Raw genomic sequence first — 14252 nt, 5'->3', positions numbered from 1 at the left:
TAAACTTCTGTCAGTCAGTTACATACATCTTACTGTCAACAAGGCTTCTGACTGGGCAGGGTTTTTCCAACTGCAGATTTTCATCCTGAAAATAGGTCCTGAACTTAACTAAGCATAAAAAAAGAACTAGAACAGAATAGGAAGCATCAAAGGGTTCATATGTAATAAGGGTAAGTATTGTTTTGTAAGACTTTTGTTACACACACACATACACACATCTATAACGGGTACAGATAGGATCATGATGTTACAAGTATTTCTTACTGTGAATCATGATAAAGTTTGAAAAGCCACTGTAACAGGGCTTATTCTTCCAAGTGACGGAGCAAATGAGGAGACCCGTAGTTCAAACACTCTCCTGTATTCACTCAGATGATTGCTTTTATTACAGGTGTTTAACACTTAAGCTATATTTTGCAAAAAGGGGGGTTTGTAGTGTCAGCATGGGGGAATACCTACATGTTTCAAACAAATGATTTAGAAAGAAATCTGTGTGTCAGGGAGCTTTAAAGAACATTTTAGGGGAGCATACAAGATTTTCTGGGCTTCAAAAGAGTTGATTTTTCTTACTCAAAATTTATGAGCCCTTGAACATTTTCTTTCAGTGAATGTTTAAACTTTTATTTATATATTTTTAAAATTTTTGAGTAGGTAATAAGGGCTTGTACCGAGTTGAATACTGTCTCCTCCACATTCATGTCCACCTGGTATCTGTGAATGTGGCCTTATTTGGAAATAGGGTCTTAGTAGATGTAATCAAGGCAAGATGAAGTCATACTGGATTACGGTAGCCCCCAATTCAGTGACCAGTGTCCTCCTAGGAGGAGAGACACAAGACACACAGACATAGGACCCATTACTGATAGACTACAGTGTGAATGGGACTCCTGGAGTTGTGCACTGCATAAGATGTGGTTTTGGGTGCATGGTAGAAAATTAAAAAGAAACAAATAGGTGTACCCCTCTGTTTTCCTCCGTGGTGGAATCTACTCTTACTAGTTTGTCATTTAGCAACACTTTAAGGAACCCAAACCGTTTTCAGCTGTGCTAGGTCAACATTTTGCGGTACTTATCTCGCCTTAAAGATAATGTCCTGGAATTTCTTATCTATCTCATGTATTCTTTCTTAAGAATTAAAAAAAAATGCATGCTTTCTTAGTTTATAAGAATGTGTGGTTTAAAAAAATTCTCAGTGCGTGTAATTATCCTAATAGAGGTTAATTTATTTTCTGCATTGTTTTTAGAAAATAGCTTCTGACATTTAATATCACATTTATTCAACATCTGCCATTTGCAACAGATATGCCAAGAATTTGATTAATGTTTGAAACCTGATGTAGCTTTCACTTCTCAGAGACCGGAATGTGAGATGCAGAGCAAACCAAGATCCCAAATAAACAAACAAAAAGAATTAGTTATCTTCTGAACTATTTAAATTATTTAAACTCATAGCTCCCTAACATGAAACCCATGTTAGATGACATAACGTGAATTAATGTAGAACTAATATATATTTTTAACTTCATGAATTAGGGGAGAACACTGCAAAAATTAAGTAGAAATCAAGGTTTCTGAATGGGGAGCTCAACAAGTAGAAAGCTAGAGTGTTGGATGGGAAATCGTCTCTGATGCTGGCACACGGGGTCAGCTTCATGGGTGTGTGACCCGTGCACACCAAAAGCACCATCCATAAAAGAGAAAATTGAAAATTGGACTTCCTTAAAATTAACTCTTGCTCTTCAAAAGATTATTAGGAAAAAGATGCCTTAAACTTATGAGGAAGATTATTAGGAAAAAGAAAAAACAAGCTATAGACTGGGAAAAAATATTTGCAGATCCAATCTATCGGATAAAGGACATACCCATAACATATAAAGAAGACTCAAAACTCATAATAAAAAAACAAACAATACAATTAAAAAATGGGTAGAAGATTTGAACAGATACTTCACCAAAGAAATATAAGCACATAAAAGGATTCTCAACATCATTAGTCATGGGATACCAGTACCCACCTATTAGAGTGTCTAAAATTAAAAACGCTAACCAGACCAAGTGTTGGAAGAGGATGTAGAGGAACTGGAACCCTCAACACCGCTGGCAGGAATGTAAAACTGTACCACTACTTCACAAGCAGTTTAGCAATTTCGTAAGTGAAATATACAGCTACCTACCATACGCTGCAGCCATTCTACTCCTGGGAATATACCCAATAGAAATGGAAGCACATGTTCACAGACGTGTCTGAATCTTTCTGGTATACTTTACTCTTCATAGCAGCTTCATTCCTACAAGCCCCAAACTGGAAACAACCGAAATGTCCACCAAAGGTGAATGCATAAACCAACTGTGGTATAAACATAGTCAGCAATAAAAAGAAGTGAACTACTGATACACACAACAATGTGGCTGAATCTCAAAATAACTGTGCTGCATGAAATAAGCCAGACCAAAATAGTACCTACTTATGATTCCATTTACATAACATTCTAGAAAATGCAAATTTATTGTTACAGAAAGCAAATCAGTGGTTGCCCAGGGAAGGAGGCGATGTGAGAGGAATTAGAAAGAGGCACAAAGAAACTTTTGGGGGATGATGGCTATGTTATTTTTATTGCAGTAGTGGTTACACAGGTGTACACATGTCAAACCTCATCAAATCGTATACTTTAAATATGTGGTTTATTTTGTCAACTATGTCTCCATAAAAGTGTTTAAAAAGTGAATCTACCCTTCAGAATTCAGTCTTGCATGAACCTTTTGCTTAACAGAAAATCCATAAAGCACAATCTAAAAATGCATAAACTAAATAATGTCGATTTCAGGTTTCATCTTTTCCAGCGGCACCGTAGCACACGGGCAGAGCTGTGTGGGTGTGGCTGTTTGATATAAAAGGACGCCCGGCACAAGGACAGAGAATGCTTTAACTTCACTCCCTCGAGGGTGACTTCCCTCAAGCAGGCACTGCTCAGCGTGCCAACCTCCACCCGCTCCCAAAACGTGGTAAACGCCAGCAATCTCCCTGTGCGTGCGATGAGACAAACGCTGCAAGAATCCAGCCAGCTCCGAACCCGAGACTCCACCACTGCCAGGAAAAATCCTACTACGGGGAGAGTGAAGAGTGTGACGAGAGCCTGGGGCTGGGACAGGACTGGGAATCGGTTAAAAAAAAAAAAAAAAAAAAAAAAAGAAAGACACTGGCCAGGGTCATCCGGCCGCGCCGGCGCCGGCAGTGCCCTTGCTTTCCGGTCCGGCGCAGCCCCCAGCCCCTGCTCTTTCGGTCCCGCCCGCTGGCGGTCCGTTCCGGCTTCTGAGCGCACTTCCGGCCGCCCTCTGAGCGGCTGCCGAGCGGGGTGCATTCCCCGTACAGTCTCTCCTGGGGTGCACCTATAGGACAGGCGGGGAGTGCGGGTCCTCCTTCTAGAGTCTGAAGGTTGGCGGGGAAACCACCCGCCGTGGGCCTCCCGCTTGCTCCGCGAGAGCTGCCTTTAAATTCCGAAGGCCCAGCCCCTCCTCCCCCGGAAGCGCTTGAAGGCGGGTCTTGGGCCTGCAGGGCCTTCGTCCTCTCAGCGCCCGCGTTTCCTCAGTGAGGACACGGGGAGGCGGGGGGGAAATGAGGGGAGGACCTGGGCGCCCAGCTCCCGCCCCTCCGCGGCCGGGCGGCTCGTTTCCGGCGCGACTTAGTTGTGGGCTGGGACCCTTGTAATACCGCCCGCCCTCCCTCCCGGTCCAGCCCCCAGCCATGCCAGCGGGCGTGCCCTGGGCCACCTACCTGAAAATGTTCGCTGCCAGCCTGCTCGCCATGTGCGCCGGGGCCCAAGCGGTGCACAGATACTACCAGCCGGACCTGGTGAGTGCGCGGGCGGCCGCGGCCTCGCTCCCGAACCGCCCCCGTCTCCGCGCAGCCGCAGAAATGATCGGAACACGAAGTTTGGAGCATCTCTGCCCTGGGCCTTAGGGTGGCATCCCATTGCATTTAGAGCAATGCATGGCCTGCTCGTACAGGTTTAGGGTCTTACACGGTCTGGCGCCTGCCTGCCACCGGCTTTACCTTCTACCGTTTCCCCCTTGTTCCCTCTGTTGCAGCCACACCGGCTTCCTTGCTGTTGCTTAAACTCATCCAGCCTGTCCCCACCTCCAGGCCATGCTTTTGCTCTTCTTGGAGTGCTTTTCCCCCAGGTCTTGGCTTGATTTCCTTCTACAAAACCTCAGGCCTCCGCTGAAATATCTTCTCCAGCAGGAGGGTCCTTTGGACAGCTCCTAAAGGATTCTTCCTCTGCGATTCTGCCTTAGTCTTTTGTTTTCATAGAGCACTGTCATAATTTGCAATCATTTTATTCCTTTGTTTAGTGGTTCTTGGTTTCCTCCCCTGGAATGTAATCTCCAGGAAGGGACTGTGCCTGTCCGCTTCACACTTGTATGTCAACCACTAGAAAAGAACTTAGAATGTAGTAGATGCTGAATAAATACGTGTTGCATGAAGAATGAGTGGATGTATGCATTTAAAGGAGGGAGAAATTTAAATTTATCTTAATAAGCATTCATGGAATTAGGAACTGGCAATTAAAGGTACTTTTGAGGAGTGATGCGCTTGGGGAGGTGGAGATGAGGAAGTATGGTGCAAATAATTGTAATTGTAAGAGGGTGCTAAGTGTTATGCTATAGATGTGAATGGAGTGCTTTGGAGCGCAGTGTACGGAGCAGTCATTTCTGCCTGGACTCTGCACAGGTTACACTTACGGAGAACCAACCGTTTGTGTTTCTCATTTCAGTTAGTTGTCACTACAGTTTTGGCGGTATTTATTCTTGTTTTCAGATGAGGAAACTGAGTCTTGGAAGAGTGCAGGTGACTTCCCAAAGTCGCTTAGCTTGATGAGGATTTGAAGCCCAAGCTTTCTGTTTAATGTTTCTCTCTTTTGATCCTGTTAATAAAATAATACAACACCCTTGTAAAACATTCACGTTGAATTGAAGTATGTAAAGTAAAAAGTGAAAAATCCCCCCACTTACAAGCTCCTTTCTCCAGTCTCCTCCTCAAAGGTCACTACCGTTTGATGGTGGGTGTATATCCTTCCAGACTTTTTACTATTGTTGAAAACACAGAGACACACACTTATTTTTGGGGGTGTTTTTCCTCATATAATAGGAGTTCATATACACATTTCTCTGCAACTTGCTTGTTTTGGTTAACATCTGTATGAATAGATGTTTGTTTATATCACTGGGCTTTTCTCTTTCTGACCAATGCATAGTATTTCATAATACAGATATTCCGTATATTATTTAGTCAATCCCCTGTCGACATTTGGGTGGTATCTACTTTTTGTGCAAACAATGCTGCAGTCGCTCTGTCTTACCACTTCAGACTGCCTCTCTTTTGAGTTCTAGGGAAGCATCAAGGATACTTAGTGGAGACAGAAGAGGGTAAGAACCTTCCAACGCAGTTCAGTCTCTGGCTTATACAGGAATAGACATCAGGCAGGCCTTACAAAAGACGGAAGGAATGCCTGTGATTTGACCCTGGGAAGCTGACCTTTGATTCACCCATCTCATTATAAGTGGGATTATGCAAGGGTTGTTACCAGAGCTACCGGGACCTTGGGACGAGGCAGCACGAAGCCAGAATCTCCAGAAGGGCACACTGAAGCGCCTCAGGCCGCCTCATCCTGATTGGGCTGTGACATTGTTAGTGGGGCTCCTCTGTAGACTTGAGGCCAGAGTGGCTGGCCGTGTGTAGGATGCTGTATGCCTTACTCACATTTAAGGAATTTACCTACATCTGTTGGTATTGTTCCAGTGCTTACTGCCACTGGCGGTGATTGTGAACAACCTCGGGCCTTCCCAGGAGTCTTTCCCTCTGGGCAGCTAGAAGGTCTAGGTGGAGTCCAGAGCAGAGGAGACCCTGGGGGCTGCCTAGGGCTTGTGCTCAGTGCTGTCTTAAGGGAGTAGCATTAAAGGCGCTTTTCTCTAGTTGTCCAGCTCACCGTCAAAATGGGAGAGGAGGCGAGGACTCGAGGCAGGTGCTCTGTCCTGGAATACAGGGGTGCCTTTCGCTTGAGCTTCCCTTTTGCAGCTTCTCTAAAGTCCTCAAGCAGCGTGAACAGAGGAAAGGACGATGAGAAACCATGCCACAGGGGCTCCTGACAAGAAGCAACCAAAGTCTTAAGTTTACTAACCAGTCAGTGATTAACTGTTTGTAAAGTTTGTTTGTAATTTTACTTTTACTTGTTCTTTTTTCCTTAATTTATAATCTTTTTTTCCTCCCTGCTTTTTCTCCCCAAATCCCCCCAGTAAATAGTTGTACATTTTAGTTGTGCGGTCTTCTAGTTGTGGCATGTGGGACGCTGCCTCAGCGTGGCCTGATGAGTGGTGCCATGTCCGTGCCCGGGATCCGAACCAGAGAAACCCTGGGCCTGGGCCTCCGAAGCAGAGTGCATGAACTTAACCACTCGGCCACAGGGCTGGCCCCCTCTGATCTTATTATTGACGGCATAGTAGGTCAAATGTTCATTTTTGGTTGTCTCCAAACACACCCATATACACACAAACTGCTATGTAGAACCTCTGATAACATTGATAAGTTTTTTTTTTGAGGAAGATTAGCCCTGAGCTAATATCTGCTGCCAATCCTCCTCTTTTTGCTGAGGAAGACTGGCCCTGAGCTAACATCCGTGCCCATTTTCCTCTACTTTATATGTGGGACGCCTACCACAGCATGGCTTGCCAAGCGGTGCCATGTCCACAGCCGGGATCCGAACCAGCGAACCCCGGACTGCCAAAGCAGAACGTGCGCACTTAACTGCTCCGCCACCGGTCGGCCCCCATTGATGACTTTTGATACCAAAAAACTTATTAGTCTTTTAAAAATTTCTTATATATTTAATATGTAAATAAAACTGCTGTCTTAATAAAAGTTAAATTGTCATTTTAGCTTTATACTGTATTGGAAATTCAGGTCACCCCAAATTTGTGTGTGTGTGTGTAGTTGTGAATACTTTGTAGAAAATTGAAACATGTTGTTATTGTATTTTATAGGGCTTTATGGTTTCACATAATTTCCTGTTGTGACCTGGGGGAAAAAATAGCTCTTCTAAGTTAGTTTGGACAGTTTAATGAACATGAAACAAGCTACATTCTTTGCTTGTAGTGAAGGGATTGGAATGTCAAAATCCTAGGACTACTTTTAAGAGAACAAATTGTCATATGTGTTACTCAGGCTTTTATTCCAGTTCCCATCACTGATTTCTTAGAAAGTCACTTTCACTTCAAAATGAGAATGGTGCTGTGTAGCACATCTCTTACCTCCCTACCTCTCCTATTATCCTGACTGCAAACCCCATAGTCTTTCCTAAACTATTTTATTTCTTTAGGATTAATTAATCAATAGGAGATAAAAGGGTAACATGAGCCAGGTCAAGGTGTTTGAACTTTAGACATTGAAAAGTGATTGAAGTTTTCTGATATGACTGAAATTATGCCAGAATGATCTTGCAGTTTTGTGTAAAGTAATTTGAGTAAAGATTTTATTTCTCTAATCTTATGAGTTTATAAGAGTCCTGAGCAAAGTCTGTTGATTTACTCCTTCAGCACGTTTTCTGACTGCCTCTGATAATGAGGGGCGTTCTCATAGGATTGTAAGAAATAAGGAGGAGATTAAGGTGTGATCCCTTTCCTCAGGGACCTTACAGTAGAAACTGATATCTGATAGAAATGGACTGCTCTAAATCATGATATACGACCTCATGGGTTTAACTCCGGTCAGAGATGGGTAAACAAAGCGTGGTGGGAATGGTGTGGAGGGAGTGATACATTCCATCTTCCTCGAGCTGTCACTGAGGTGGGCCTTGGGTAATGAGAAGGATTTCGGTAATGCCAATATGAGAGGCCATGTGGAAGAATACGTGCAGGGGACATTCCAGATGGAGAGAACAGGATACACAAAGGCCTGGAGATGGAAGCATGTGAATACTTGACTGAAATGCCTTTTAAGGTCACCATCATCTCCATGTTGTTAAATCCTATGAGTCAGTTATCAGTCTTCCTCTTTCCTGACGCGTCGGCAGCGTGTGACACATGGAATACTCTCTCCTTGAAACACCTTCTTCACCTGGCTTCTAGGACATCACTCTCTCCTGGTTCTTCTTCCTCATTGGTTGCTGCTTCTCAGTCATTGCTGGTTCCTCTTCACCCCCTTATCCTCCCAAGATTGGTAGGCCACAGGCCCTTGTCTTTGACCCTTTGTTTCTGCCTACATTCACTTCCATGATCTCATCTAATCTCAGAGCATTAGTTATTATTTATATACTAGAATAATACACTCCAGTCTGGACCTCTCCTTTGAGCTTAAAACTTGGTTGTTAACTGCACCCTTGACAGTTTCACTTGGATGTGCAGTGAGCATGTTCAGAACTGAGATCCTGGTCTTCCCCTAACAGACGTGGTCTTCTCCTTGAAGTCTTCCCTATCACAATAAATGGTGACTCCATTCTTCTAGTTGTTCAGGCCAAAACCTAGCCGTCATCCTCAACTCCTCTCTCATACTGCACATAGCAAATCCCTTTGGCTTAACCTAAGAAGTAGATCCAGAAGTTCACTGCTTTTTACCACCTCTGTTGCTACTGCCCAATTCAAGCCACTGTCAGTCATCTCTCATTGCAGTTATTGTGCTACCTTCGTGACCTGTCTTACCCCTTCCACCCTTGCTTTCCTGCAGTCCATTCTCAACAAAGCCACCATTGTCATCTTTTTACACTTGTCAGGTCATGTCACTTTTCTGCTCAAAACTCTCCTGTGACTTCCCGTCTTCGCACCGCCTTTCCCTTCCTGGCCTCTCATGGAGTACTGTGCACCAGCTGTGTTGACCACCTTGCTTTTCCTTGAACATAAGGCACATTCCTGCCTCAGGTCCTCTGCTTTTCTGGTTCCATCTGCCTGAAACTCGCCTCAATATCTGCATGGCTGGCTTTCTCATCCTTCTTCACGTCTTTGTTCAGAAGTCACCCTTTCAGACAATAAGCACATGAAAAGATTCTCAGCATCATTAGCCATCAGGGAAATGCAAATCAAAACCACAACAAGATACCACCTCATAACCACTGTGATGGCTATAATTTAAACAAAGCAAAAAAACAAAACAGGGGCCAGGCCGGTGCCATAGTGGTTAAGTTTGTGCGCTCTGCTTCGGCAGCCCAGGGTTCGCAGGTTTGGATCCTGGATGCAGACCTATGTTCTGCTTGTTAAGCCATGCTGTGGTCGTGTCCCACATACAAAATAGAGGACAGTTGGCAATAGATGTTAGCTCAGGGCCACTCTTCCTCACCAAAAAAACCCAGCTAGTGACAATTGTTGGTGAGGATGTGGAGAAATTGGGACCCTTATACAGTGCTGTTAGGAATGTAAAATGGTGATTCTGCTTTGAAAAACAGTTTGGCAGTTTCTCAGTGAAACATAGAGTTATATGACCCAGCTATTCCACTTCTAGATTTATACCCAAGATAAATGAAAGCATATGTCCACATAAAAACTGCTACATGAATGTTCATAGAAGTATTATTCATAAAAGCCCAAAAGTGGGAACCATCCAGAAGTCCATCGACCAATGAGTAGTTAAATAAAATGTGGTTTATCCATATAATGGAATATTATTGGTCTTAAAAGGGAATGAGGGGTTGGCCTGGTGGCACAGTGGTTAAGTTTGTGCACTCTGCTTTAGCAGCCTGGAGTTCGCTGGTTTGGATCCTGGGTGCAGACCTACTCACCGCCTATTAAGCCATGCTGTGGCAGGCATCCCACATATAAAATAGAGGAAGAGGGGCACAGATGTTAGCTCGGGGCCAGTCTTCCTCAGCAGAAAGAGGAGGTTGGCAACAGATGTTATCTCAGGGTTAATCTTCCTCAAAAAAAAAAAAAAGAGAATGAAGTACTGATATGTGACAACATGGTGAACCTTGGAAACATGCTGAGTGAAAGACACTAGTCACAAAAGACCTCAAACTGTATGATTCCATTTGTATGAAATGTCCAGAACAGGCAAATCCATACAAACAAAAAGTAGATTTAATGGTCCCCTAGGGCAGCAGCTTGGTGAGCGGGAGGGTAGTGTGGGAATGGGAGTGACTGCTAATGGATATGGGGTTTCCTTTTGGGGTGATGAAACACTTCTACAATTTATGGTGATGGATGCAGAACTTTATGACTATACTAAAAGCCACTGAATTGTATACTTTAAATGGGTGAATGGTATGAGATGTGAATTATTTCTTACTAAAGTTGTTACAAAAAAAAGTCACCTTCTTGGGCTTTTTTTGACCACCTTTCTTAAAGGCGGTTTTGTAATTTTTTGCTCACTGCGTTATGCTTTGCACATAGTAGGCACTTACTGTTTTTGAATACATTGATTCCTGATAGCTGTTTTCTGTGCCAGGCACATGGTGGAGAGTCAGTCAATAGTGCAGGGATGAATTTCCAGATGTGGAAAGCCTTACTGGGACTTGTGATCCGTCAGTTGATGTTGATGCATCTCCCTCTGTGAGTCCTCTTGTTCTTAAGATGTAGCCCGGATGACAGGCATATAAATGTGGGGCCAGAAAGCGACTCAGAGTGACCGCAGGCTCTCATGATGAAGATTTATCATTGAGTAGCAGAGGACTTTCTGTTCTTTTTTACTCTTTACTTTCTTTGGAGTCTTTCAGGTCACATTTAATTACAGTCTGAGAAAGCACTGGTATCTATGTTTTGTTTTGTTTGTGTAGACGATACCTGAAATTCCACCAAAGCCTGGAGAACTCAAAACGGAGCTTTTGGGACTGAAAGAGAGACAACACGAACCTCAAATTTCTCAGCAGTAGAAACCTCAAAGTACAACTCTGCCAAGAACTCTGTGAATAGTATTATAAGTCTTAAATATGTATTTTTAAAATTTATTGAGTCAAACTGTTTGTCCTTAAGCACCTAATACATTGCTAACTGCAAGGGGAGGTGCTTAGTAGATACTGACTGATGCAGTGGGATTTAATGACGGTTTGACCAGTGTGTCTTGAAAACTGCCAAAGTTTCTATCATCAGCTTCCTGAATGTGGTTTGATGGATATTTAGTCTTGAATATGATGTGAAATAGGGTATTTGCACTGACTCTTGCCCTTATAATTCTGGTTTATTTCTCTGAATAACCTTGACTATAACGGCAAATGGAAATTATAAATTAACTGTAATAAAAGTGGCATTGACTTTTAAATGAATGCTTATGGTGTGAAGTTAATATTTCTCTAAATATAGGAAAGTACTATTTGTACTAAACTGAATTAAGTTGAAATATTTAAAGTTTGAAGTTTTTGGAATTGTGTACGTAACAAAATTATAACAGTTGTGGCTTGGACTGTCACAAATTCTTTACCCCCAAATTTGAGAAATCGTGTTGGCATTTCATTTTTCTTATAAAACATATTTATAAATAACTGATAAAATGAATATTATTATGGGTTGAATTGTGTCCCCCCTAAAAGATTTTGAGTCCTAATCCTTAGTCCCTGTGAATGTGACCTTATTTGGAAATAGGGTCTTTGCAAAAGTAACCGAGTTAAGATGAGGTCAATGGGGTGGGCCCTAATCCAGTGTGATGCCTGTCTTTATAAGAAGAGGAAAACACCATGTAAAGGACACACACGGAGAATGCTATGTGACAACAGAGGCAAAGACTGGAGTGACGCGGCTGCGAGCAGGGAACACAGAGGGCTGAGAGCCATCACCAGAAGCCTGGAAGAGGCAAGGAAGGAGTCCAGCCAGTCTCGGAGCGCGGCTCTGCTGACACGTGGATTTCAGATTTCTGGCCTTCAGAACTGAGAGAATAAATTTCCGTTGTTTTAAGCGACCCAGTTTGTGGTTTTTGTTATGTCAGCCCGTGGAAACTAGTAACAAACATTTCAACCTTTTTTCTGAGTCTATAAATATAGGACAAAAGTAATTCATAGAGCAGTTGGCTTTCTGTTCAGGGCTATTCTAATACAAGAAGTTTTTCAGAATTCTGCATGCTTAAACATAATGTCTAGGCTTACTTCTTAGCCAGTTAGCAGATTGCTACCTGACATAGATCTTTGGTGTCAGTGTTGAAATCTTAAATATTAAATCCCTAAATGCAAACAAAATGTTTTTGTTTCACTCTCCATAGTAAATACTCTTCAGTTTAACAGTATGAAGCAACTAAATGAAATAGCTTCTTTCCAGCCTTATATCAAGCTCGCTCTTTTCTGCTGCCATGTCATGTGGTGCCTTATCATATGCTTCCAGCACCAAGAGGCCTTCCGATTCCGTCAGTGACAGACGAGCGGTAGCCTACCCTAGGGAAAGGATTCGCATTCTGGGTAGAAGATGGAGTTTGGAGTTGAGGCTGCTTGCTGTTTGCTGGGACTTCATTGACTCTGGCCTTGTGCATGAGACTGACCTTCTCTGGATCAAATTTCATAGCTGCCATTAACTCAATGCTTTTTTCCTCAAAAAAATTGTATACTTTACAAATGGTGAAGCTTGCCACAACTGCCAATTGCAAGGGCTTTGTATCAGACTGGAAGAAGTTTGACTATTTTTTTTTAATTAAAGGAATTCAAAAATGGTTTCCTAAACGAGAATTCAGTATTTCTAATCTGGTGCCTAACTTCCTCCCAACAGTTGGAATTCCCAGAGGTGTCAGGAAGGGCACTTAGTATAAATCAACACTAAAAATCATTTTTAGCTCTGAACTAGTTTCAGCAACTGAATTTGTCAGGTGGAGTTTTTATTTCTCATTGCTAAACTGCCAATTTCAGATTCCAGTTCTCCACTAACTTTAGTGGATGAACACCAAGTTGGTGAGCTTTGATAAGGCATTTTGTAGATAGCAGCGAGGAGCCCCTCATTACCTTCCAGAATGAAGGCCTGGGGGCCTCTCCCCGCCTTGGCATGCAGAAAGGACCTGCCCTCTGGGGCCAGTCTCTGCACAAGGGGAGGACCCTCGTGCCATGGGTGAATGCGGTGGACCATACTTGAAAATAGGTCCTTTCATAGGTAGAGTGATTGGTCTAGTCGTTGAGGAAAAAACTCATGATTTGAACCCAACTCTCCTACAAGACAATGGCTTCATGAAGGTGAAAAGTTAATTTTCTAGCTATTAGAAATTTTCCAGAAGTAAAAATGCCATAATTTCAGTAGGTACTGATTCTAAGTGACTTTCACCAAGATATATATTCTTTTCCTTTTTTGAAGTTGACCCCCATTGTGAAAAACATACTTTGTGATGGGTGTTGAAATGTGTTACTCAGATTCCACGAGGAAAGGCTTGCTGCCCCGGGCTGAGTGCTGTCAGTGAGCAGCCTTCAGTTGCCAGCTCCTACACACTTGCCATTCAGCATGACACAGATCGGGTGGGCAGCTCTGAAGGGCCCTATTGTAGCTCAACGCCCCACTGGGTTGACTGAGGCTGTCTTTGTTCCTACCTTGACAGCTGAACTTCTGCTCAATTCCATTTCCTTTCCTTCCACAGGGGTTGATCCGAGGACACTCCTTAATAAACATCCTGTACACTAAACTCCATCCCCGTGCTTCCTGGAAAACCAAATTGGTGACATATACAAACCAAAAATTAAAACTAGTATTAGATTGTTCCTTAATAAAGCTGTGGAGGAAAAAAAGTCCAAGATAGACCAGTTGCAACCTGTTTGGCACACTATGGTAGGTCAGTTAAAGAGTTGTTATACAAGGTGTTTATGATGTAGCTGTTTCTTTTTACCAAAAACTAAGGGAGTATGATACTTTTTATGCTTCGTGCTGGAAACAATGGACATTTGGAATTTGTAATTAGAGGATTTTGAGGAGCAAAAGTTTCACGTCTCTAATTTAATGCAATCTGATGGCTTTAACTTCTGTATCATAACAATCATTAAAAATGGTAATTTATAGTGGCCAAAAAATTGGAAACAAATTATAGCTAATAGCTAACGTAACACTGAATTATGAAAGGAAGCTATACCTTAACTATAGCATGTTTCTCTATGACTGAGCTCCCATTTTATTTCTTGTAAGAGAAAAGGAGGGCAGATTTTTAAAAAGATACACATTCAACTAGAGTAGCTGGTGATTTCAAAACGATTATGGCAAGCTAACCCTAGAAAAACAGCTTGTGGGGAAGGGTAGGAAGGATACAATGAACAGAAATACTAGAAACCCAGAAAGGGGTCCTAGATTTTCAGGAAAATTGTTTAGTCCCTAACAAAACTTATAGTACA

At 42.7% G+C, this 14252-nt stretch overlaps 1 protein-coding gene and 1 long non-coding RNA gene across 2 annotated transcripts; one reads left to right on the top strand and one right to left on the bottom strand.

Moving 5' to 3' along the window:
• Nucleotides 1-2584: 2584 nt before the first annotated feature.
• Nucleotides 2585-4336, bottom strand: LOC139080383 (uncharacterized). Its single transcript, XR_011534866.1, has 2 exons — nt 3773-4336; nt 2585-3387 (listed from the first exon to the last, which is right to left on the bottom strand). It is a non-coding gene; the product is annotated as an uncharacterized lncRNA (long non-coding RNA).
• Nucleotides 3609-11866, top strand: UQCC6 (ubiquinol-cytochrome c reductase complex assembly factor 6). The gene is made up of 2 exons (XM_008536907.2): nt 3609-3850; nt 10752-11866. Exons 1-2 carry the CDS (start codon nt 3743-3745, stop codon nt 10845-10847), a joined length of 204 nt encoding a protein of 67 aa, XP_008535129.2. The 5' UTR covers nt 3609-3742; the 3' UTR covers nt 10848-11866.
• The last annotated feature ends 2386 nt before the right edge of the window (nt 11867-14252 follow it).

Source organism: Equus przewalskii, chromosome 29 (genome assembly GCF_037783145.1).
Source record: "Equus przewalskii isolate Varuska chromosome 29, EquPr2, whole genome shotgun sequence".
NCBI lineage: Eukaryota > Metazoa > Chordata > Mammalia > Perissodactyla > Equidae > Equus > Equus przewalskii.
This window is presented reverse-complemented; position numbering and strand designations above follow the sequence as displayed.

What these genes read in the sequence shown, in the direction of transcription:
- UQCC6 (XM_008536907.2), top strand. Translation starts at nt 3,743, where the DNA reads ATGCCAGCGGGCGTGCCCTGGGCCACCTACCTGAAAATGTTCGCTGCC. An exon ending in GATACTACCAGCCGGACCTG is followed by an intron (nt 3,851 to 10,751) that starts GTGAGTGCGCGG and finishes TTGTTTGTGTAG; the next exon opens with ACGATACCTGAAATTCCACC.